The sequence below is a fragment of the Heterodontus francisci genome, unplaced genomic scaffold (assembly GCF_036365525.1).
Source record: "Heterodontus francisci isolate sHetFra1 unplaced genomic scaffold, sHetFra1.hap1 HAP1_SCAFFOLD_506, whole genome shotgun sequence".
In the NCBI taxonomy this organism is placed as follows: domain Eukaryota; kingdom Metazoa; phylum Chordata; class Chondrichthyes; order Heterodontiformes; family Heterodontidae; genus Heterodontus; species Heterodontus francisci.
In genome coordinates, this window is record NW_027140876.1 from 855,316 (window position 1) to 881,930 (window position 26,615).

Consider the following 26,615-nt stretch of genomic DNA (forward strand, 5'->3'; position numbering starts at 1 on the left):
TCTATAGTACAATCCAGAGAACTCTATTCACCTGCTGTACCCGTAGCCCAGCCAGCATATTTCCTTTACGTGCCCCTTTAATTTCATTGAAATCATTGATCGTCTCCACTTCCACCATGCTCGAGGGCAAGGAGTTCCAGGTCAGTACCACTGACTGCGTAAAAGGTCTTCCTCCTATCGTTTTGCATCTCTTTCCCAAAATTTTAAACATGCCCGCTATTCCTTGTATCATCAGCTAATGGAAACAACTTTTATTTTCTACCTGATCTAACATGTCATATTCTTTTACACCTCTATAAAATCTGTTTCCAATCACCTTTGTTCCAACAAGAACAAACCTAGCTTCTCCAACGTAACATTTTAGCTGAAATTCCTCAACCCTGGAACTTTCCTGGTAAATTGTCTGTACATCCACTCAAGGACACTCTCCTCCTTCCTAAAATGTAGTGACCAAAACTGCATGTAGTAATCCAGGCAATTAACCAGGCTTTTGCAGGTTCAGCATAACTTCCCTGCTTTTGTTCTCAAAGCCTCTGTTTATGAAGCGCAAGATCTCATATGATTTGCGAACCACTCTCTCAATATCGCCTATAACATTGAAACATCTATGTACATAGACTCTCAGTTCTCTCTGTTCCTGCATACTCTTTAGCACCGTGCCGTTACGTCCATAATGATCATCCTAGCCTCTCTGCCGAAAGGCATCGCTTCACACTTCTCTCTATTAAATTCCAATCTATCACTTGTCTGCTTATTCTGCTCGCATACCCATGTCATTTTGCAGTAGATTTGTATCATCCACTCTGCGTGCCTCTCCTCTACATATCAAAGAAACAGTTATCTCAGCACTGAACCTTAGAGAACACAAATATCTACCATTCTCCAGTCTGAAAAATTAACCATTAACCAAGCTCGCTGTTTCCTTAAGCAATTTTGCAAAAGTCAAGGCTGTTGCTGACCATCCTGTTCCATGATTATCCATGTATTTAACCTGCTTTTTAAGTGATGCTTTGTCAATCACTTCATTGAAATCCAAATCAGCAACATTCATTGCATTTCTATCATCAACCATCTCTGTTGCTTCATCCAAAAATGCATTTAGAATTCAAGTATGATCTGCTTTTTTACAAATCCGTGCTGCCTATCCTTAATTAATTCAAACTTCACCAAGTGCCAGGACATTTTCCCCTGAGGTTGTCACATTTTCAACTCTCCTATTTGTTGGCACCTCCGTCACATCTGAGGAATATTGGAAGATCATGGCAATGCCTTTATCTATCTTCACTCCATGTTCCTTTAGCAACATGGGATGCAAGCCATCAGAACCATGTTACCTATCCACTCTTACAATTGCCAGTCTTTCCAGTGCGTCACATGACTCAGTTTTAACCCCGTCCATTATCTTTAGCATCTCCACTTCGACCGATATTTTGTTAGATTCCTCTTCCTTCCGAAACACAGATACAAAGTAATTTTGAGAATTCAAGCCTTTGCCTATAAGCATATATCACGCTCTTTGGCCCTAATATGACCCCTTCCACCTCTTTCTACCCACTTAACCTGACGGTGGGAGATTTTTCGGTTCCCTTTTATGTTGACTGCCATTCTTTTCTCATATCTTCTCTTTGCCATTTTTGCCAACCTCTTCAATACCACTTTCAACCAATTGTATTTCACCTAGTTCTCGCTTGAATAATTCACCTGACATGCATCATACACCCTTTTTTGCGTTATCATAATCCCTATCTCCCTCGGCATCCAAGGATTACGGGCTTTGATTCCTATACATTTCACCCTTGCTGCCAGGTGCCCAGTCTGGACTTGATGCATCTACTCCTTAAAGATCACCCAATGCTAAGTTCCACATTTTTCCGACATTCTTTGGATCCATCTGAAGCTGGCTAGATCCTGATTCATTCCATTGCAGTTAACCCTCTTCAAATTTATACATTCCCCGTTAACCTGTCCTTGCTGTTCGACGTTACATTAGTTTAGTACAAGCAGCAGGGATATTAGGGGATGGTGTTGGCATAGAACCATACGCAATAGTGGTTAGGTTAGATTCACCAGTAGGAATGTAAGAGCAGGGCCCCCACCAGTAATGTCAGTATAGAACTACCAGCGGTAAAGTCAGAATTGGTTCACCAACAGTAATGTTACTATGCTTTTACCAACAGTTATGATAGTGTACGGCCACAACCAGCAATCCTGCATTCGATTCACCAGTGGTAATGTTAGGTAAAGTCACCACATTCAGCCTTTACGCAGGATCTTCATCTTCTTTGGCCTCCTGTCTTGAGAGACAATGGAGGTGGTCAGTGATTTGTGAAGCAGCGCCTGGAGTGGCTATAAAGGCCAATTCTAGAGTGACAGACTCTTCCACAGGTGCTGCAGATAAAATTGGTTGTCGGGGCTGTTACACAGTTGGCTCTCCCCTTGCGCCTCTGTCTTTTTTCCTGCCAACTGCTAAGTCTATTCGACTCGCCACACTTTAGCCCCGCCTTTATGGCTGCCCGCCAGCTCTGGCGATGGCTGGCAACTGTCTCCCACGACTTGTGATCAATGTCACAGGACTTCATGTCGCGTTTACAGACGTCTTTAAAGTGGAGACATGGACGGCCGGTGGGTCTGATACCAGTGACGAGATCACTTTACAATGTGTCCTTGGGGATCCTGCCACCTTCCATGCGGCTCACATGACCAAGCCATCTCAAGCGCCGCTGGCTCAGTAGCGTGTATATGCTGGAGATGTTGGCTGCCTCGAGGACTTCTGTGTTGGAGATACGGTCCTGCCACCTGATGCCAAGTATTCTCCGGAGGCAGCGAAGATGAAATGAATTGAGACATCGCTCTTGGCTGACATATATTGTTCAGGCTTCGCTGCCATCGAGCAAGGTACTGAGGATACAGGCTTGATACACTTGGACTTTTGTGTTCCGTGACAGTGCACCATTTTCCCACACTCTCTTGGCCAGTCTGGACATAGCAGTGGAAGCCTTTCCCATGCATTTATTGATTTCTGCATCGAGAGACAGGTTACTGGTGATAGTTGAGCCTAGGTAGGTGAACTCTTGAACCACTTCCAGACCGTGGTCGCCGATATTGATGGATGGAGGATTTCTGATGTCCTACCCCATGATGTTCATTTTCTTGAGGCTGATGGTTAGGCCAAATTCATTGCAGGCAGCCACAATCCTGTCGATACGTCTCTGCAGACACTCTTCAGTGTGAGATGTTAATGCAGCATCGTCAGCAAAGAGGAGTTCCCTGATGAGTACTTTCTGTACTTTGGTCTTCACTCTTAGATGGGCAAGATTGAACAACCTGCCACCTGACCTTGTGTGGAGGAAACTTCCTTCTTCTGAAGACTTGAATGCATGTGAGAGCAGCAGGGAGAAGAAGATCCCAAACAGTGTAGGTGCGAGAACACAGCCCTGTTTCACGTCACTCAGGATAGGAAAGGGGTCTGATGAGGCACCACTAAGCTGAATTGTGCCTTTCATGTTGCCATTGAATGAGGTGATGATACTTAGTAGCTTAGGTGAACATCCGATCTTTGCTGGTAGTCTGGAAAGACCACATCTGCTGACGAGGTCAAAGTCTTTGGTGAGATCAATGAAAGCAACATCGAGGGCCATCTGGAGAACATAGAGAACCCCGACATGGTCATCAAACCTGCAGACAAGGGTGGTGCTGTTGTTGTATGGCGTACCGACCTCTACCTTGCAGAAGCTCAACGCCAACGCAAGGACACTTCTTCCTACCTCCCTCTGGACCATGACCCCACCACCGAACATCAAGCCACCGTCCAAAGGACTGTCACTGACCTCATCTCCTCTGGAGATCTTCCCTCTATGGCTTCCAACCTCATAGTCCCACAAACCCGGACAGCCCGCTTCTACCTCCTTCCCAAAATCCACAAATGGGACTGTCCCGGCAGACCCATTGTGTCAGCCTGCTCCTGCCCCACTGAACTTATTTCTTCCTATCTGGACTCTATTTTTTCTCCGCTGGTCCAGTCTCTTCCCACCTACATCCGTGACTCTTCTGACGCCCTACGTCATTTTGACAATTTCCAGTTTCCTGGTCCCAACCGCCTCCTCTTCACTATGGACGTCCAATCGCTCTACACCTCCATCCCCCACCAGGATGGTTTGAGGGCTCTCCGCTTCTTCCTGGAACAGAGGCCCAACCAGTCCCCATCCACCACCACCCTCCTCCGCCTGGCTGAACTTGTTCTCACATTGAACAACTTCTCCTTCAACTCCATGCACTTCCTTCAAGTAAAAGGTGTCGCTATGGGTACCCGCATGGGTCCAAGTTATGCCTCTCTTTTTGTGGGATATGTCGAGCATTCTTTGTTCCAGTCCTACTCAGGCCCCCTCCCCCAACTCTTTTTCCGGTATATTGATGACTGTATCGGTGCCGTTTCCTGCTCCCGCCCCGAAATAGAAAACTTTATCAACATTGCTTCCAATTTCCACCCTTCTCTCACCTTTACATGGTCCATCTCTGACACTTCCCTTCCCTTCCTCGACTTCTCTGTCTCCATCTCTGGGGATAGGTTGTCTACCAATATCCATTATAAGCCCACTGACTCCCACAGCTACCTCGACTACACTTCTTCACACCCTACCTGCTGTAAGGACTCCATTCCATTCTCCCAGTTTCTCCGTCTCCGACGCATCTGCTCTGATGATGGTACCTTCCATGACGGTGCTTCTGATATGACCTCCTTTTTCCTCAACCGAGGATTTCCCCCCACTGTGGTTGACAGGGCCCTCAACCGTGTCCGACCCATTCCCCGCACCTCTACCCTCACCCCTTCCCCTCCCTCCCAGAACCATGACAGGGTTCCCCTTGTCCTCACTTTCTACCCCACCAGCCTCCATATCCAAAGGATCATCCTCCGCCATTTTCGCCACCTCCAGCATGATGCCACTACCAGTCGCATCTTCCCCTCCCTTCCCCTGTCAGCATTCCGAAGGGATCATTCCCTCCGCGACACCGTGGTCCACTCCTCCATTACCCCCACAACCTCGTCCCCGTCCCAGGGCACCTTCCCCTGCAATCGCAGGAGGTGTAATACCTGCCCATTTACCTCCTCTCTCCTCACTATCCCAGGCCCCAAACACTCCTTTCAGGTGAAGCAGCGATTTACTTGTACTTCTTTCAATGTAGTATACTGTATTCGCTGCTCACAGTGTGGTCTCCTCTACATTGAGGAGACCAAACGCAGACTGGGTGACCGCTTTGCAGAACATCTCCGCTCAGTCCGCAAGCAGGACCCTGAGCTTCCAGTTGCTTGCCATTTCAACACTCCCCCCTGCTCTCATGCTCACATCTCTGTCCTGGGATTGCTGCAGTGTTCCAGTGAACATCAACGCAAGCTCGAGGAACAGCATCTCATCTACCGATTAGGCACACTACAGCCTGCCGGACTGGACATTGAGTTCAATAATTTCAGAGCATGACAGCCCCCCATTTTACTTTCATTTTTAGTTATTTTTTCTTCCTTTTTTTTACATACCTTTTTACATTTTTTACAATCTTTTTTTGCATTTATTTCATTTCATCTTAGTTTGTTCAGTTTGCTTACCCACTGTTTTTTTCAGGTTGTTTTTCTTCAGGTTTGCACTTGCTGCTGTTCAATATTCAGTGTATTCACACCTAATCTGTACTAATGCTTTGTCTTTAAACACACCAATAACATATTGTTTGCCTTTTCTCCGTGACTTTTTGGTCAGCTATGTGGCCTGGTCCAATCTGCACCTTCTCCTTTGTTATCTCTTGCCCCACCCCCACCTCACTTGTTTATAATCTGTGACTTTTCTAATATTTGTCAGTTCTGAAGAAGGGTCACTGACCCGAAATGTTAACTCTGCTTCTCTTTCCACAGATGCTGCCAGACCTGCTGAGTGATTCCAGCATTTCTTGTTTTTGTTTCAGATTTCCAGCATCCGCAGTATTTTGCTTTTATTATAGAGGGCAATCTGTTGTTCATGACATTTCTCCTGTAGCTGGCGAAGGGAGAACAGCATGTCAATGGTGGATCTCTCTGTTGGAAAGCCACACTGTGCCACAGGGTAGACATGCTGGAGCCTGTTTGAAACGACTCGAGAAAAGACTTTGCCCACTATGCTGAACAGAGCGATTCCACGGTAGTTGTTGCAGTCACCACTGTCACCCTTGTTCTTATAGAGGGTGATGATATCGTCATCATGCATTTCCTGTGGTACTGCTCCCAGGCAAAGCAGTTCGTAGAGTGCTGAAAGTATAGCAGGCTTGGCACTCTTGATTATTTCAGGGGCTTTCCCGCTGGCTAGAGAATCAATGGCATCACTGAGTTCCGATTTTGTTGGCTGTACGTGCAGCTCGTCCATGACTGGCAGAGACTGGGCTGCATTGAGGGCGGTCTCAGTGACAACATTTTCCCTGGAATACAGTTCTAGGTAGTGCTCCACCCAACGGTCCATTAGCTTGCGTAGGATCACCAGCAGTATTACTAATGTACCATCACGACTGGTAAAGTCTGAGTTTGCTCCCGAGAGAAGTGGCACCACCAGTATAATTCTAGTAAGGTCTCCACTACTTTTGTTACTGTTGCATCGCCAGCAGTACAGGGAGAGCAATTTCCCCTAGAGTAATATTATCATAAGTAAACTTCAGTTAAGTTAGGCTAAGACCACCAGCAGTCGCATATTGCTTTGCAGTCAGTAATTTACAACACTATTAACACCAATAATTTTTATAATATTACTGTACTGTCACCAGAAACAACGTTAAAATAGGATTGTCTATAATGTTAGCGACAGTTATGTCAGAAAAGTGTTATCAATGGTAATGAGAGAGCACGGACACCACAATTAAAATTATATTAGGGTCAACAGGATTGATGCCAGCGCCGTATTAAACCAGTAATGTTAGAGTAGGCTCATCATCAGTGTTATTGTTTAGGATCATCCCGAATAATGTTACTGTCGGTTGACAAGCAATAATTTGATGCAAGTTCACCTTCATAAACATTGAAGTATGGTGATCACCAATAATGTCAGAGTAGGGTGACCGCTAGCAATGCTAGTATAGTGTCACCATTAGTCATGTTTGGATAAGATCAATCGCAGTAAACGTATAGTGGATCATTACCAGTTAGGTTAGAGCCATTTCATCACCCGTTATTTTGCATGGGTCGCGTTATCAGTAATTTTATAGCACAGTCATCACCAATAACCTTGGCTTATCTTCATCACCAGGCATTATCACAGTACGAAACACGAATTTATTATTTAATGGTTAAGTGATGGTTCCATCAAGTTAATATCCGACCCAAAGACCCTAAAATTCTGTCCAGGAGGAATATACTCTCAAGGAGCACAAGGTGTACGTACAGCATACCCCTCAGGAATTACTCTACACTCATTAATTTAATCAAGAAAAGTTTATGCCCTGAGTTGGACAATTTTCCTCCTGGCGTCCCAGACGCATTGAAGTGGCACTTGTTTGTTAATTGACTGTAAGTAACACCATATGTATGACCTTTGTTCTTACCGGAGTGCTGGTTTTTCTATATTCTATAAAAAGGGCAATATTTACAGATCTCAGGTACACTCCCGTTGGAACGCTACAGCCAGACATAATTCACGCATTCTTCTAAAAAATGGTGCGCCCAACAATTCTACAGATAAAGGAGATTTACTACCCCATTCTCGCAATCTTTGGTGTTCCTGGTAGGTCAACATGCCATTTTGTTTTACAGCTGTTTACTATCTGACTGCTAATGACGAATATAAAAGATTCTGAGAATATTCTCATCGCAGAATCATGTATCCACCGAGAAATCAGCGAGAATCCTCCAAGTCTGCAAGGCCAGTGAGTCAGGTTTCAGGTTGGTAGGTCGTGGGCAGCGGGTGCTCAACATTATCCTCGACCACCAGGATAGTAAAGATATCATGAAATAATGCATTGTTTCGTGCCTCATTGGTACTATTGCTCACTGCCCATGTTACTTTGATAGTTGCTCAGATTGCAGCTCCCTTTAATAGAAGATATTTGGAAAAATAATTGTCACTCAGATGTTGTTGCCTTCCCTTCAACTACCAAGAACTTTTGCAGTTCTGCAAGAACCCACTCTGATACAGAGCCACGGGTAATTATAAACAGAAAAAAGCACTAGTTATCGACTTAAATTGACTGTGTTAATCTCAGATTAATAGTTTATTTGAATTCATATCTTTCAGAGATTTCCATGAAATTGTTTTTAACACTTGACAGTGTTTGACTGAAAGTATATTTGAAGGAAGGATGATTCGCAGTCTCTCTACATTGCGTGTCTTTTTTCATTTCGAACAAAAATGGTTTCATCATTTAGTAATAATATAAAGGAAAAATCTATCAGCCTCACCCTACATAGTGACATATCCGTACATCGCACACAAATGCTCTGAGATTTATCTGTGTGTCCTCATACTTACCTCTTGTCACTTTTTTTCTGCAGGACAACAGGGAGTCCATTTCAAAAATTGCACTTTATTGGTTGTAAAGTGCTTGAAGACGTTTAGTTGTTGAGACAGGTTATACATAAATGCAAAAGTTTCTTTCATCTTTCTTTTTTTTTCTTTTTTCTTACAGCGAACCTAATGACAATTGTGATTCTCTCCAGAGGAAATTGTGGTCTGTCCAAATGCATCTCTATCTACATGGTGGCCATGGCATCAGCTGATCTGCTGGTCATGATCTTCAATATCATAACTTACCACATTTTCAGTTACTATTTTCCACAATCATTCTTGTCTTACACTGCCGTTTGCAAGTCAATTGTCTACGTGAATTGTACCACCCTGGATATGTCAGTCTGGTTCACAGTGTCTTTCACTTTTGACCGATTTTTAGCTATATGTTGTCAGAACTTTAAAACGAAGTATTGCACAGTGAGAACATCTACCGTGGTTATCACAAGTATTACTGCTCTGATCTACTTAGAGAATATCCCTTTTTGGTTTGCCTTTGAACATAAGCGAATAATTAACAATGTTCACTGGGGTTGCCTTTCCAGTGTGGAATTCTTCGTTTCTTCTGCTGGCACAGCGTACTCCTGGTTACAAAGCATTTTAGTTACATTGATTCCCTTTGCTTTAATATTACTGTTTAATTGTTTGACGGTCAGGCGTATTTTAGCAGCCAGTAGTGCCCGCAGAGTTCTCCGAGGGAACAACAGTGAGAATCAGAGCGACCCAGAAGTGGAGAATCGAAGGAAATCCATCATTTTACTGTTCACTGTCTCAAGCAGTTTTATACTGTTGTGGCTGACAGCAGCCGTGAGCTTTTTAACTACAAGACTGACAAACACCGTGCATTACGGAGGTGATCATGGTAAACCGGCCTATATCGCCACTGAAAGCGGGTATCTGCTTATGCATTTCAGCTCTTGTACAAACGCGTGCATTTATGCAGCTACACAAACGAAGTTCAGGGAAGAGTTAAAGAAGCTGGTGAAATTACCTCACAGATTTATACTGTATTGGATAATAAAAATGAAGAATCAAACCAGACCGTCCTTTGATAACTCGAGCTCAATTACAGCCCGTGTTCCATTTTAGAAAAGCCGGTTTCCTGTTGGGAACAAAATGTCGTGTTGCTATTAAAATTAACAGCTATCAAAAATATCTATTGCACTTTGTGCCGTGTGTTTGCGGACTGAGATTAATAATTTCCTGCTCAAGATTGAAAGATAAACATTGTGATTGAGCTTCAGTGTTAACTGCCTTGCTGAGCAGGCACTGAATTGAGATTTAAAAGCAAAATACGGCGGATGCTGGAAATCTGAAACAAAAACAAGAAATGCTGGATTCACTCAGCAGGTCTGGCAGCATCTATGGAAAGAGAAGCAGAGTTAACGTTTCGGGTCAGTGACCCTTCTTCGGAACTGACAAATATTAGAAAAGTCACAGATTATAAACAAGTGAGGTGGGGGTTGGGCAAGAGATAACAAAGGAGAAGGTGCAGATTGGACCAGGCCACATAGCTGACCAAAAGGTCACGGAGCAAAGGCAAACAATATGTTAATGGTGTGTTGAAAGACAAAGCATTCGTACAGATTAGGTGTGAATATACTGAATATTGAACATCAGCAAGTGCAAACCTGAAGAAAAACAACCTGAAAAAAACAGTGGGTAAGCAAACTGAACAAACTAAGATGAACTGAAATAAATGCAAAAAAAGATTGTAAAAAATGTAAAAAGGAATGCAAAAAAAAAAGGAAGAAAAAATAACTAAAAATGACGAAAAATGAAAGTAAAGTGGGGGGCTGTCATGCTCTGAAATTATTGAACTCAATGTCCAGTCCGGCAGGCTGTATTGTGCCTAATCGGTAGATGAGATGCTGTTCCTCGAGCTTGCGTTGATGTTCACTGGAACACTGCAGCAATCCCAGGACAGAGATGTGAGCATGAGAGCAGGGGGGAGTGTTGAAATGGCAAGCAACCGGAAGCTCAGGGTCCTGCTTGCGGACTGAGCGGAGATGTTCCGCAAAGCGGTCACCCAGTCTGCGCTTGGTCTCCCCAATGTAGAGGAGACCACACTGTGAGCAGCGAATACAGTATACTGCATTGAAAGAAGTACAAGTAAATCGCTGCTTCACCTGAAAGGAGTGTTTGGGGCCTGGGATAGTGAGGAGAGAGGAGGTAAAGGGGCAGGTATTACACCTCCTGCGATTGCAAGGGAAGGTGCCCTGGGACGGGGACGAGGTGGTGGGGATAATGGAGGAGTGGACCAGGGTGTCGCGGAGGGAATGATCCCTTTGGAATGCTGACAGGGGAAGGGAGGGGAAGATGCGACTGGTAGTGGCATCACGCTGGAGGTGGCGAAAATGGCGGAGGATGATCCTTTGGATATGGAGGCTGGTGGGATGAAAAGTGAGGACAAGGGGAACCCTGTCATGGTTCTGGGAGGGAGGGGAAGGGGTGAGGGTAGAGGTGCGGGGAATGGGTCGGACACGGTTGAGGGCCCTGTCAACCACAGTGGGGGGAAATCCTCGGTTGAGGAAAAAGGAGGTCATATCAGAAGCACCATCATGGAAGGTAGCATCATCAGAGCAGATGCGTCGGAGATGGAGAAACTGGGAGAATGGAATGGAGTCCTTACAGGAGGTAGGGTGTGAAGAAGTGTAGTCGAGGTAGCTGTGGGAGTCAGTGGGCTTATAATGGATATTGGTAGACGACCTATCCCCAGAGATGGAGACAGAGAAGTCGAGGAAGGGAAGGGAAGTGTCAGAGATGGACCATGTAAAGGTGAGAGAAGGGTGGAAATTGGAAGCAAAGTTGATAAAATTTTCTAGTTCGGGGCAGGAGCAGGAAATGGCACCGATACAGTCATCAATGTACCGGAAAAAGAGTTGGGCGAGGGGGCCTGAGTCGGACTGGAATTGAGATTTGTCTGGCTAATTAGCAATAAAGGCTGTTTTATTGTAGAAGCAATGCAGCACAATCATAGTTGTTTTCAATTCATTTTCTAATCGTGCCATTAATGTTGAAAACACTGGTCTTCCCATCAGTTTCTGCACCATTTTCTCCTGGACCAAGATAGCATTCTTTAATCTATGGCTGTTGTTTCTGGATTCCTCAACTAACGGAAGCAGTCTGTTTCTATCATTCCTTTCCGAGCCCTGCTTAACTTAAAACACATAGGTAGGATACGCCAAAATATATTAAACTTGTATCGACGCACAACCTATTAATGTTCAGGAAAGTGCAGTATAGGTCGATACATAGAGTTTTCTATTGGAAACGGTTGTGCCCTTGCTGGTATTGAGCAATAAGAATAATCTATTTGATAGCTTGGTCACCACGTGAAACATAGGGATATCCAGGGGAGTTTCAAATGAAACACCTTCAGACCCCTCGCCCCCCACCCAACCATTGATCGATAGCTAGAAAGGGCAAGAATGGTTTCTTTGATCTTGGGACATTTCTGTGTCTGCAGTAGTGATCTGTTATCCAGGAACGGAATCGCATGTTATCTGCATTAGCAGGCACAATTCACAACTTCCAGAGTTACACAGACTGACATATGATGTGACCGCATCTTTGTGTTTGAAGCAGAAGTTTCCTGAAGGGATTTTTAAAATACAAAGTTCACATCTCAAACTTGTAAATATGCTTGGTAGGAGTGTTTGGTTCTTTCAAGCTAAAGGGTGTCGAGAGCTCTTGAGGATCAACATTGACAAAACCATTCTAGGTAAGTTAATCAGAAAGCAACCCCCATTCTTCTGGCTAGACTGGATAATCACCACTGTCTCCAGTCAGACTTTGGCTTTTCATGTGCAAATGCATATGTGGCCATCTTAACCTGTTCTGTTTTTTTAAAAGTTATTTGTAATAATGTCTAGTAAACGTCACAGGCAAATTTCCATTGGACCAAGTTAGTATTTCCATGTTGCAAGTGGGGTTTCAGTTACGACTAGCTGAATGGAAAATTTGCAGAAAGTATTGTGAACACATAGCGTACAACTGGTAAGAAGACCCTCATACACACATTTCTTTATCTGTTTGAACCTCAGAATAATGAACTTACTTGGGTACAATAATGGCTGTGGAAACACATATTTAATAGATTCCAACTGACCTCAATTGACTGTGCAGTCCTGTCTCTTGTTATTGAACTCTGTGAAACAATAAAATTGCCTCAATCTTGGATACTTCTTCATTCAGCGTGGAGCCCCCACTGGCTTGACTCATCATGGCGCAAATGCTGGGTGCATAGGTTGCTTTTCATTTCTCTCTAACCGTTGGGTGAATGTAGAACAGTCACGGTTTGTTTTGTTGTTTTGTCATGAAGCGAAACAAACATTGCCATTAAAGTAGAAGTGGAACTTATGAATAATTGGAGATTATATTGTCTTTATCGGCTGAGTAAATTGATCCTATATTCTCTGAAATTTAGAAAAATGAGAGGTGATCTCACTGAAAGGTATAAGGTTTTGAATGGGGCTTGACAGGGTGTATACTGAGAGGCTGTTTCTGCTGGATGGGGAATCTGGGGGCAGAATCTCAGGAAAAGTGGCCAATCATTTAGGACTGAAATATGGAGAAATTTCTTTACACAAAGGATTGTGAATCTTTGGAATTCTCTACCTTAGATGGTAGAGGTTGCTCCAACGTTGAATGTATTTGGGAGTGGAATGGACAAATGTTTGTGCCTCTTAGACAATCCAAGGGATATGGACACAAGACGGGAAAGTGGAGTTGACACCCAAGACCAGCTATTTTCATATTGAATAGTGGGGCAGTTTCGACGGGCCGTGTGGACTACTTCTCCTCCTTTATCTTACGTCCTTATCTTCTTAAAACAACTAGAGGAAGCGGCCAGCGCCTGATAATTAATTCCATTAAATAATGCTTCATAAGACTGGACAGCGGAGGACAAATAGAAAATTATTTTGGTTTATTTTTCGCATTCACTATTTTGACTCGAAGCGAGTTTTAAGAACTGACAGTTATTTAAGCTAGTTCTGTGCAGGGTTTGTCTGTCACATGAGAGGTTTCCTGGACAGGGAATGTAGAGGAGACGGCAATTCTTTCAGGTATGAATGCTTAGCATTATTAATATCCTGAACATTAAGTGAATCATGTGATTTTAACATCGAATTCTGATGTTTAAAATGTTTCCTATTAATGTGCTGCTGGTTGTTTGCTCCAGACTACATTCATACACAGGCTAGCATTGAGGCCTCGCACACTGCGGGCAAAGCTGCAGAACTTCCAATAAAACACCCGTTGTAACTGAGGCCCCACTCAAGGGGTGGGGACTTGCAAAAATTCCTCAAAAACTTTCGGGCCAGTTACACCTGTGCTGATTTTCACCCGATCCACTACCACCATTTTTCCATAGAGAATGAAATTGGAAATTTCCCCTGGAAAGCATGAGCCAAATTCCAGGGAACAGATGGAGTGTGGGAACCTGTGGAGCTGGGATCCGGCCAAAGGAAAAGTAACCAGCTGATGAGGTTCTGATGAGAAGGCAAGCAGAGAAAGAGAGAACACAAGATAATAAATATAAAAAAAGCTCAAATAGAAATTGGTTCACTATTGTGCATTTATACATCGCTTAGGGGGAAAAAAACAAAGTGAGAGAGGATATCATGGTTAAAGAAAGACACAGGCTCAAGTTACAAAGGGAATTTTAAAAAAAAGTTTAAAGACTGTTGTTCAACCTCAACCCCTCTTCCTCACAAACACACACACTCTTTCTCGCCCTCAAATACACTCTCTCTCATGGACACTATCCCTCTCATAATGTCCATTGCCCAATCATATCTCTCTCTCACGTACACTGTCTCTCACACATACACATAATATCACTGACGCTATCTAGCATCTTTACAGACATCTCTTCTCACAGACATACAATTATTTTCTCTCTCACATACGCACAGACTGTCTCCATCACACTAACTCTCCCACAAAGATCAGTCCCTGATGCCCTCTATAAACCCCCTCTCATTATCCACTCAGACTCTGATATCCTCCAAAAACCCCTTCTCATTATTCACTCAGTCCCTGATACCCTCTATAAACCCCCTCTCATTATCCACTTTGACCCTGATATCCTCTATGCTCATGGTCTCTCTCTCTAACACAGGAAGTCTCCCTACTGCCAGCTCTCTCAAACAAACAATTTTTGTCTGTCACACTGTCTATCACGCCTAAGGACAATTTCTCACACACTCTTACTGTCTCTTTTACAATGTCTATCACTCGCACACACACCACTCTCTCACACATGCACTGCCTCCTGCACACGCCTTTATTTCTCTAACTGTATATCACTTAGACACTCACTCGTATATATAAACCATCCTCCAGTTCAAAAAATAAACTATTGTTCACATTACTGTTTGTTTCCTTTCACTCAGCCATCATTTTATCCATCCCAACACTTCCCCTTTAATTCAATTGGCTTCAACGTTGCTGGAATGTCTATTATATGACACTTTATCAACGCCTTTTGTTCGCCCATATACATATCAGCCACATTAGCCTCATCAAAACGCTATGTTACCTCATCAAACAGTCAATCACGTGCGTTTGCATGAACTAGGAAATGGGCAGAAGAAATTTAGATAATCTAAAGTTTATGTAGGGTGTAAAGTGGGAGTCCGGTCAGTAGTGCTGTTAGAAGTCTAGACATAACAATGGCATGCACAAGGGTTTCAGCAGCAGACGAGGTAAGGCAGCGGCAGCATCGGGCAATGTTACATAAGATGAAATATTCAACTTTGTGATGATGCAGATTTGTGGTTATTCATTCCTTTTGTAGTCAAATGGGATATCAAGTTTGCTAACAATTTAGTTCAGCCTCGGACAGTTTTAATTGTCTCTTGCTCTATCTAATAGGTGCCTTTCATTTTTCTCACAACAAACATTCCCTCTCTCTCACTGTCTCTTTCTCACACCCTTTCCATAATGCTGCCTCCTTCTCTCACGCCTTGTTCACGTTCTCTCACACACACACACACACACACACACACACACTCTTTCCCTCTTTCATATACACACATCCCCTGTCATACACTCTCTGGGTCTCTGGGCCTTTCTCTCACTCATAAGGAGTACCTTGCTCACGCACTTTCTATTTCACAAACTGCCTCTCTCATACAGTTCCTCTCTCTTGCCCTGATAGACTCTCTCACTCGCACACTGCCTCTTTCACACACACAGAGTACCTTGCTCACCTGTGGTCTCTATCACAAAATGTAGAAGACATTAAAAGCATTCCAACAATTGGAGAAAATCAGGAGACAAAAGCAAGGGAGGAAACGAAAACATGTGTTATCACTAGATAAAATGTACCAGAAATACTAATGGGAAGTTAAGGCTGAGAAGCCTCCTCGATCTGATGGGCTGTACCTGCGGGTTTTAAAGAAGTGGCTGCAGAGACAGTAGATGCATTGGTTGTAATCATCCCAAAATTCCCTGGATTCTGCAAAGAAAGCCGCAAATTTAGTCCATCTATTTAAGAAAGGAGGGATACTGAAAACAGGAATAAATAGGGAAGTTAGCCTAACATCTGTCAGTGCGAAAATGCTGGAATCCATTTTTAAGGAAGTCGAGCAGGACATATAGAATACACATAGCACAGTTAAGCAGAGTCAGCATGATTTTATGAAGGGAAATCGTTTTTGCCAAATTTAAAAAGAAAGTTTAAGGATGCAAGGAGCAGGTTGGTAAAAATGGAACCAGTAGATCTAGTGTACTTGGATTTCGAAAAAAACATCTATAAGTGTATTGCACAAAAGAAGTCCTAATTGTGTTGGGGTAATATATTATCATGTAAAGAGGATTGGCTAACTAACAGGGAACAGAGTCAAAATATATGGGTTACTTTCAGGTTATCAAACTGTCACTAGTGGTTTGTCACAGGAATCAGTGCTGAGTCCTCAACTGTTTGGTGATTGAAAGATGATGGACACGCAGCGAACAATCTATTTAGGTGACGTGTCTTCTCTTGGTGCACCATTGTTGATGGCTGTGAAGGCCAAGCCTTGAGAGGCAGGTTCTGCCAACAAGTCCTGCACGTGAAACTGCCAAGTGACGCTGTGAGTTGTTGTTTTTGACGTTGGTGCCTGTTGCCAAGTTGCTGTAGCAACTGGCCACCGTGGTAATGCACACCAGTCCACAGATCTGCAATCTATATCAATGACTAGGATGAAGTGACTGAACTTCGTGTAGCCAAATTTGCTAAGGATACAAATATAGGCAGAAAAGCGACTTGTCAGGTTGAGACAGAGTCCCTCGACCACCGATGCACAGTGGCAGCAGTGTGTGCAATCTACAAAATGCACTGAAACAACTCTCCAAGTCTCCTTCGAAAGCACCTTCCAAACTCGCGACCTCTTCCACCTATAAGGACAGGAGCATCAGATACATGGAAACACCACCATCTGCATGCCCCTCTCCAGGCCATACAGCATCTTGACTTGGAACTTATTGCCGTTCCTTCTCTGTCGGTGTGTCAAAATCCGAGAATTGCTTTCCTAACAACAATGTGGGTATACCTACACCACATGGACTGCAGCAGTTGAAGAAGGCAGCTCACCACCACCCTCTCAAGTGCAGGTAGGGATGGGCAGTAAATGGTGGCCTAACCAGCAACATCCACATCCCCAAAGAATAATTAAGAAAAGAGTAAATGATGAGAGGAAGTTGCCTCTGTGGAGGAGTTTAGAATTGGGGGTTGGGGGGGGGGGGGCGGGGGGGTGCATAGATTCAGAATAAACTGTCGTCCATTTAAGACAGCGATGAGGAGGAATCTTTTCTCTCATGGGGCCATGAACCTTTGGAATTATATACCTCTGAGAATAGTGGAGGGTCTGTCGTTGAATATATTCACTGCTGAGGAAGGCAGATTTATGATCTATGGCAGTGTCAGGAATTATTGGGAACAGGCAGGAGGCTAAGATCAGATCAGCCATGAACTTACTGAATGGCAGAGCAGGCTCGAGAGACTGTATGGTCTAATCCTACTCCTATCTCTTATTTCTCTTTCACACACTGTCACATTCTCCCCCCCCCCCCCCCCCCCCCCCCCCATAGACTGTCTCTTGCTCTCACACACACATACACACACGCACTGTGTTTCACAAAGACACCATACTTCTCACTAACACACTGATCTGAATGTAACCATTCAGCCATTTAACCATGCCACCACACCCCCGCACTCCCCCACCCCACCCCCCCCCCACCCCCCCCCCGCCCACGGAGATGGGCTAGGAGGCGAGGGGGCATAGAATTCTGACGTTAGGCTGGGGCAGAGGGCCCACCACCTTCCTGTTACACTGGAACTTAGTATGTGGTGGGATCGATCGAAAACGGCCCGAGGCCAATTCAGGCCCTGAAGAGACCTACTATCAGCCATTTAAGAGCCATTTCGCTGTTTCGCAGACCTCTGGTCCTGGACTCCAGCTCTGGACCTTGTTCCAACACCCCTGTAGTATCAGCAATCACCACCACTCTCGGTGGCACTGCAGATACTACTGAGCTGCCGGCCGTCTGATTGGCTAGCAACTCTGGGAGGCGGGAAACCCATCTAGAAGAAACCGGGATCCGGGCGCTGGGTGGTTTAGATGGGCGCCAGGAGCCCCACCGGTTCCATTAAATCCTACTCTTTTTTACTGACAGTCTGCTATTCTTTATTAAATACCCACTCTTATCCATTCTGTCTCTCTTTCACACACTGTTGCTCACCCTGGCGCTATTCACCAATGCTCAGACAATTAACTTCCTGGCGGTATGGTCTCATTCAATTAAGGAAGGGATCCCGTCTCCAAGAGTTGCCGGCCAATCAGAGGGCTGACAGCACAGTATAATTGGCATCTCCACTGGGAGTTACGGCCAACGCCAGTACTGCACCAGATCTCGGACCAGGCCCACCACTGGAGCCCTAGATCCTAGGCAAGTGAAGAGTGATCACGAGGTCAGTCAGGCAGGTCCCACCGAGGGGGTACTCCACAAAGCCACAGGGAGCTATCTTGTTTTCCTGGACGAGCTCCTTGCATGGTATAGCCTTCACATTCACAACCACAACCCCCACCACCACCAAGGCTGGCTTAATTACAGCGACAGAGGGAATAGTCACTTAAGTGGCTATTGATTAGCGACTGGAGGGCCTCAGTTGGCCTTTGGGTGGCCCACAGCTTAGTTACAGGCTCACGGTAAGGTGAAGGACCCTCTGCTGCCGCATTCTATCGTGATCCTATTAGCTTTTTAAGTTCTGCCATCTGTTTCACACTCTATAACACGCACCCATGGTCCCACCACCTGTCTAGCACCCTATGATTTTCATCCTCTGTCCTGCACTCTTTGTCCTGCATCCTCCTTCCTGCACCCACTGTCTGCACACTCTGACTCGCACATTCAGTCCCACGCCCTCTCTACTCCATTCTATGTCCCGCATATAGTATCTCATACCCTCTGTCTCGCATTCTGTCTCCATTCCACTGACGAGCAGCCTCAGTCTTGTATGCTCGGCCTCTCTGCCTCTCTGCCTCTGTTCAGATCCTCTGTCTCACACTCTCAGTCTCACCGGCTCTCTCTCACACACTGGGTCTGTCATTTTCTTTTTTGCAGCATCGGTCTCTCACATGCCTCATCAGACATTCTCTTTCGCACTTGCAGTCTTTCACATTCTGTCTCTCACATTCTGTTTTGCACAATCTTACTTGACCCTTTATCTTGCATCCTTTTTCTCTCACGTTCTGTCTTCATTGCTGTGACTAGTGTTCTCTGTTTTGTGCCCTTTGCCTCGCACTCTCTGCCTCTCACATTCTGTGTCATGCACTCACTTCTGCATCCTCTGTCTCTCACATTCAATCTCACAAATTGTTTTACAGCCTCTGTCTCACGGGCAATCGTGCTAAGGTGGCAGGACAGGTAGATAAAGTGGTGACAAAGGCATATGGAATGCTTTCCCCTATTGGTCGATGTATAGAATTCTAAAGCAGCGATGTAATGCTGGAACTGTATAAAACGCTGGTTCGGCCACAGTTGTAGTATTGTGTACAGTTCTGGTCACTACATTACAGAAGGGAGATACTTGCTCTGGAGAGAATACAGAGGAGATTTACAAGAATGTTGCCAGGGCTCCGAAGTTGCAGCTAGGAGGAAAGATTGGATAGGCTTGGGTTGTTTTCCTTCAAACAGAGGAGGCAGAGGCGTGACTTAATTGAAGTGTAAAAAATTATGAGGGGCCTAGGTAGAGTAGACAGGAAGTACCTGTTTCCCCTAGCGGAGAGGTCAATTACCAGGCAGCACAGATTTAAGGTGACTGGTAGAAGGATTAGAGGGGAAATGAGGAAAAACGTTTTCAGTCTGAGGGTGGTGGGTGTCTGGAATTCACTGCCAGGAACGGTGGTGGAGGCAGAAATCCTCAATTCTTTTAAAAAGTACCTGGAGATGCACATGAAATGCTGCAACCGGCAAGGCCATGGACAGGTGCTGGGAGGTGAGATTAGATTGGGTGGCTAGTTTTTTCAGCTGGCATGGACACGACGGGCTGAATGGCCTCCTTCCGTGCCGCAATTATTCTGTGGTTCTATGGTTTAATGATATCAGACAAGACATCCAGAGGTGCAGGCTATTGATCCAGAGACATGAGTTCACCACGGTAGCAGGGGAACTTTCCATTCAATAATTGATAAATCTGGAATAAACTGCTTGCCTCATTAATCAAATTCATTAAAATACTGAATTGTCATAAAAACCACCTTGTTCATGAATACCCTTAAGGGAAGAAAATCTACCATCCTTATCCCATCTGACTCCAGAGCAACAGCAATGCTGTTGGCACTTAACTTCCCTATAAACAGGCCTTTCAAGACACTGTTCAAGGGCACTTAGGGATGGACACTAAATCCTGGCTTTGCCTCCAATGCTCACATTCCAAGAACGGGTAAATGATACCTGCTGTCTCCCACCCTATGTCCATTTCCCTCTGTCTCGCCTCCACAAGGCTTTGTCTCCCACAGCATCTCTGTACTTCCATCACATGCTGTCACTGTCCTCAGATGTTATCCTCATTTCCCCACTTGCTATCTCTCTCTCTCAACTGCCGTTATATCTCTCCCTCAGACGTTATCTCGTGCTCTGTCCATCACACCCTGTCTGTCCCTCTGTCTCTCTATCGCTCTCTCTATCTCCATCAATCCCCATATCACTCTCTCTCTCACATCACATACACTGTCTCTCTATCTCCTACCTGCAACTTCTGCTGCTTAGACAGTCCTTTGGGATTGAGGATAACTTGCTTTTACTATGGTTCGATGACTTATGAGATGGCTGCTAAGTCCAATGTGTTATCTGAAGATTCTGCCACATGAGGGGCATGTGGTGCCTGAAGTGTCGATGGGGATGCTTGATCGCTTTAGGAATGCTTTACGGACATCCTTAAAGCGTTACCCCTGTCCTCCTAGGGTTCTCATGCCGCGACCACGTTGTGAGTAGAACAGCTGATTTGATAGTCTGGTGTCAGACAGGTGAACGACATGTCCCACTCAGCGGAACAGGTCTTGGGTGATTGGAACCCCGATGCTGAGAAGGTTGGCACGGAAGAGGACACTAATTTTAGACCACCTTTCTGACCACCGGATTTAGAGTATCTTGCTTCTCTTTTGAATGCCATGTTTCTTTCTCACACAGGCACACTGTTGCTCTCTCATACTCTGCCTTTCTCACATCTACTCTATACCATGATATGCTCTCTCTCTTTCTCCCTCACATTTTTTCTCCACACACGGTGTCACGCCTCCCTCGCATATGCTCTCTCTCCCTCTCGTGCACAGTCTCTCTTTTCATAGTGTCCCTCGCTCACAGAAATAGCTCTTTTTTTACTGGCGAACAATTATAATTGTTCCCAAGCAAACAATTCTGTGCCTCACACACTGTCTCCATTGTACCTTCTTTTAACATTTGTCTCTCACACACATTGACATTGTCTCTCACTCACGCTCACAGACACACTTTTTCTCTCTCACGCTATCTCGCTCACAACTGGCACTCTCTCCCTCGCACAATTGCGCATTAATACATTGCCTCCCTCACATGTATAGATTATTTGTCACTCTCTCACACTTGCCCCTCACCCACTGTATCTCACACATTCACGGACACACTCCCTCTTTTCACATTGTCTCTCTCTCTCTTACAACACAGTTACTCTCACACTCTATCTCTAGCTATCACGCACACGCGTGCACATTCTCTCAAATGCACATGATCTGTCTCTCTCACGAACGCACTATATCACACACAAACTGGCTATATCAGCCTTACTGTGTTGCACATTCAAATCTACACTGTTTTTCATTTACTTACTCTCCCCCTCACAAAAATATCCAATCACACTCATTCCTTATCATTGTCTCCCGTCTCTCTCACAAGCGTTCACTCTCACACACATTGTCTCTGTCAGATCCAATATTTCAATAACAAACTTTCATTTGCAAATACTCTCAATCACAATATATTGCCTTACACTGTCTCTCAGGCACTATTTTTGTCTCTCCGTATATCAATCCCTCTCTCTCATTCACATTATATCTCACACAGTCTCTCACTCTCTCCAGCATACCATCCCTCGCCACATATATACACAGTGTCCCATACACTCATTATCTCTCACTATTTACCTGCCTTAATCACTTTTGCCGCAATCCTGTTTTATTTTCTCCTCAGGATGTATTGTAGTGTGCCTTTAAGGCTGTAAGACATCAATACTTCTTTAAGACAGCAAGCTCCAGAGACTGTAAACCAAAGTGCAGTCTGGTTGCCATGCAACAACCATACAGAGAGGGAGAACAGGGCTTCAATGCATCTATTTTGACTTTGGAACTGGATATCAGAGACATACAGTTGACAGACTGATTTAGCACGTGAAGGAAATAGGGAAGCTCTCTTTTTAAGTCACTTTAGGTGCTGGGTAGTTTTTCTCTCAAAATTCTAAAAAAAAGTTTCACGCCAAATTAATTCCTTAAAGAAATAACAAATTATCTGCTGTGTTCATCGCTGAAAAGAAGTGTAATAGCACAACTGCTGAACTGAACTTTGACACCCCATCTCTGGAAGGAACCTATTCTCATTGGACCTTGAAAGAGTCCAAGTGAACTCGGATTGCGTTGAATTCTAAGACAGTTCATCAGAAGCGTAATATGCAAAGATTTTATTGTTTTTTTATCATTTTTTTAATAGGCAGCTAATTAAAAACAAACTACTGTTATTTTGACTTTATGTATGCAAATGCAGGATTTTTAAATAAGAAGTTATAAGATCTTTAGATATTGGCTTATCTAAGTAGCGTTTAAGGTTTTTAAATTTTTTTTTAAATAAACAGCTAATTTGTCAATATTTAAAGATACCTTGTTTGGTTTGCGTCATTCAGGGGTTACGAGAATGTTTCATTTCGGCTGCTGATTTCTTCGATTTGGGAATCTGAAAGAAATATAATGCGACCTGTGGAGCAACGGAACTGAACTGACAGTTCATTGCTCCCACCCTAATCAGAATCATCACATATTTTGATTGGGGGCTTTTTCCTGAGCAGTCGCAATACTATCTGCCTCCCTTTACTTCACATGCAGTCAATTGCTATATCTCAAACACAGCTACGCTCTCTTTCACACTCATTCTTTACAAATCTTGCTCTTACACCTTTTCATTCTCTCGTGCGCTCTCCCTCTCTGAAAGCGTCTTTCACTCTTGCATATTCAGTCTCACTCCGACACGGTGCCTGTTGTAGGGTATTCCCAAGCGCAGAGGCACCTGCAGTAAATATCATATTGTTTAAATGTTCTTTGAATAATTAGTAACATATAATCTTAGTGAGCAATGAAGAGGTTGCAAGGCATCATGGGGCTTAGCCAACTTGACCACATTCCACACAGGAGCTGAGTAGCCTAAACCCAAACAAAGACTCATGCATATGTCCTTGTGGAATGCTGACAAAGGTACCAGCCTGTAACGAGGTCGAGATAAGATGCTATGCGTACATGAGAACCAAGGATAATGGATAAGGCGCAATGGAAAACATCATGAGTAATCCCCTAAATGTCTATGGGCCGATCGTACAGTCCCTCCATGCCTGGCAACCACTTCTATTGGCTCTAATAATCAATGTATATGATCTATAATCATTGCGATTGGACCATGTCCAGCCGGGATGGGCTGAGTAACTGTTTGAAAATGTATAAGTATTGATGATTTTTCTTTGTTCGGCGGAGAGGCATCTGGACAGCCCAGTGACCTGCTCCCCGCCGGCGTAATAAACTGTTTGACATTGGAGCAGACCTGAGTGTCCAGTGATTCTTCCAGATTCATTCCCGCTAACAGTGCCTCCCTCTCACACATGCTGCCTCACTCATGTAATTTGTCTTGTTGTCATGCATCTTGCCTCACCCTCACGGAACTGCTTCCATCTCCTACATGCCTTGCTTTCACACAGTTTGCTCTTACAGACTCTAACTCGGTCTTGCACACACTGCCTCATCATCGCATGCTCTACCTTCCTTCCACACAGCCTGCCTCTCGCTAGACACCCAGTCTCACTCGCCCACTCCCTGTCTCACTCTCGCACACCAGGCTTCACTGTCGCATATCATACCTCTATAACTGACACCCTAACTGGCTCTCACACTCCACCTCCTCGTTGTGCACCCTGCCTCGCACACGAGCTTTGCTTTCAAGCACACACTGCCTGACGCTCACGCACTCACAACCCTGACCTCAAACATGCACCAATCTGCCTCGTTCTCGCATTTTGCCTCACTGTCGCACACTCCGCCTTGTTCGTGCCATTCGCTAGCCTGTCTTGCTCTCACACAGTCTGCCTCAGTGTCACAGACTTACCTGGCGATAGTACTGCCAACCTTTCTCATCCTTTGCCTCATTCCAGAACAGCCTGCCTCGCTCGTCACATTTTTAAAAATTATTTCATTGGATGTGGGTGTTGCTGGCAACACCAGCATTTGTTGCGCATCCCTAATTGTCCTTGACAACGCAATAATTCGCCACACCATTTCAGAGGGCAGTTACGATACAACCACATTGCTGTGGGTCTGGAGACCAGGCCAAGTAAGTACAGCAGATTTCCTTCCCTAAGGGACATAAGTGAGCGAGCTGGGTTTTTACAACATTCGATGATAATTTCATTACCAGCTGCTCTGGTGGTATTCGAACCTGAGATCAGCAGGGTGTAAATTTGCACGTTAGGATTACTAATTAAGTGGCATTACCACTACGCCAATATCAGAATGCTACAGCAGGCTAGCAATATGTCCACCAACAGATTACTCATATTTCTGGAGGTGCCACCAGAGGGGATTGGCTACAGCATCACAAGCACAAACCTAACGTCCTCTCTCAAGAAGACGGCATTCGTCCTCCCACAGCTGTCACTCTTCCAGTGCCCTTGCTGTTGACTGTCATCCAGCCAGCCCAGGCTGCTGCTGTCCATGCCTAAATGATGCAACCCTAAAATGATCGAGATCATCCACCAAAGCCATCTTCAGTCACCCCAACTAAAAGTCAGCATCATTTCACCAACCATTCTGCAGTCTCAGGGGAAGCCCTGCACAGGAACACAAGGACATCAAAGGCAGACAGAAGACAGGCACTAAGATAATTCATAAGGGTGATTAGCTGACCTTTATATAGTATATGGAATGATTTACTTTATGAACTTGAAGTGGAATGGTTATTATGTAGTGGGTTTTCTTTTTGATTAGTGGTCATTGGGACTCTGTTATGATCAGTAAGAGAGGGAATGTGGGTGAATCTGACGAGTTTTTTTGTGGACAACCTGGCCAGAAAAGGGCTGTCTCTGTTGTCTCTTCTTTTCATCTTCATCCTGATGTTCTCCTGCTCCTTCTCCTCCTCCTGCTCCTGCTTCTGCGCCTGAACTGCTGTTCATATAGTACATGGTAAGGGCTGAGCCTCAGAATAGCGAACGTGTGTTGCGCACAAAAAGCCGTGCTGAACCCTTAAAATGGTCCTGCCGTGTAATGCAGGGCGCCTCCCGAGCACTCCAGACAACAAACGCGATGTTTCTGCACAGCAATGTTCTGCTGTACCACATTTGTTATGGCAATATGGCTTTCATGTATGCATGGTGCACACGTTTGCATAGGTTGTGCAGAAGATCCATGAGCCATGTTGTCAGCGGATAACCGTTGGCTTGCCGTGGAGGGACAAATGCAGCTAGCATGGCAAACTGCCATGGGGTGGAAGCAATATCACTGCACCCAGAAAACCTGAATTGACATGCATGATTCTCTACCTATCTTCATCAGCTAGATGTTGAGGTAATGAAATCTATTTCAGCTGCAGCATATGGAAGAGTCGGCACGCAGAACCCTCAATGCAATTTTCACGCAGTCAATGGCACATTGGGGAGCCTGCAATCCCAGGGAGGCCGCATGCTCGAGCTTCCTACTTCCCTCGGGCAATACATACTGAAATATTATTAGGTCTCTGTGAATAGAGTGGCAATCACCTTCCTCGCGCTACAGAAGATGTGAAACTGTGAGATCTTGCAAATATCTCCAGTTGCAGATTGGAAGGAGCCATGTACATAAATGGTCATTCCCACTGTCACTTTCACATCCACTGTCAATACGCTGAATTTGCAGCTCTGGATGCAGCAGGTGGCAGCCTTCATTGAGGGTGGCCTTACCAAAACACAGACGTCACACACATTGTTCCTCAGAGAACTTAGGGTCGGAGAATTGCTCTCTGAACACCATGGTTATATGTGAATTCCTGCTGATATCCATCCTCTCCTTCCTCCTCCTCCCTATGCTTTCAATTTTCCCTGCTCTGAGTGGGCTCTGCATTTTCCAACGCATGCTTATTTTAAGCAGAATGGCTGAAAGTGCATCCATGTCTGGGATCAACTCTGTACAGAAGCATTGAAGTCATCAAAAGCTCTTTACCCACCTGTTGCACCTCTGCATTTCAGCTTTTGCAACTTGAGACAACTAGAGAAGACACCAAAAGCTTGGAGTCACAGAGCTTTACAGCACAAAAACAGGCTCTACGGCCCATCGTGTCTGTGCTGGCCATCAAGCACCT

General features: G+C 44.7%; 1 protein-coding gene across 1 annotated transcript; it reads left to right on the forward strand.

Moving 5' to 3' along the window:
• Window positions 1–7,657: 7,657 nt before the first annotated feature.
• LOC137361315 (probable G-protein coupled receptor 139) lies at window positions 7,658–13,369 on the forward strand. Its single transcript, XM_068026205.1, has 4 exons — window positions 7,658–7,727; window positions 8,629–9,488; window positions 12,093–12,231; window positions 13,275–13,369. Exons 1-4 carry the CDS (start codon window positions 7,658–7,660, stop codon window positions 13,367–13,369), a joined length of 1,164 nt encoding a protein of 387 aa, XP_067882306.1.
• The last annotated feature ends 13,246 nt before the right edge of the window (window positions 13,370–26,615 follow it).

Bases quoted from the DNA above. Each gene is read 5' to 3' on its own strand.
- LOC137361315 (XM_068026205.1), top strand. From the start codon at position 7,658: ATGGTGCGCCCAACAATTCTACAGATAAAGGAGATTTACTACCCCATT. The intron at 7,728-8,628 runs GTAGGTCAACAT...TTTTTCTTACAG, and splicing joins CGCAATCTTTGGTGTTCCTG to CGAACCTAATGACAATTGTG. The intron at 12,232-13,274 runs GTAAGTTAATCA...CATATTGAATAG, and splicing joins CATTGACAAAACCATTCTAG to TGGGGCAGTTTCGACGGGCC.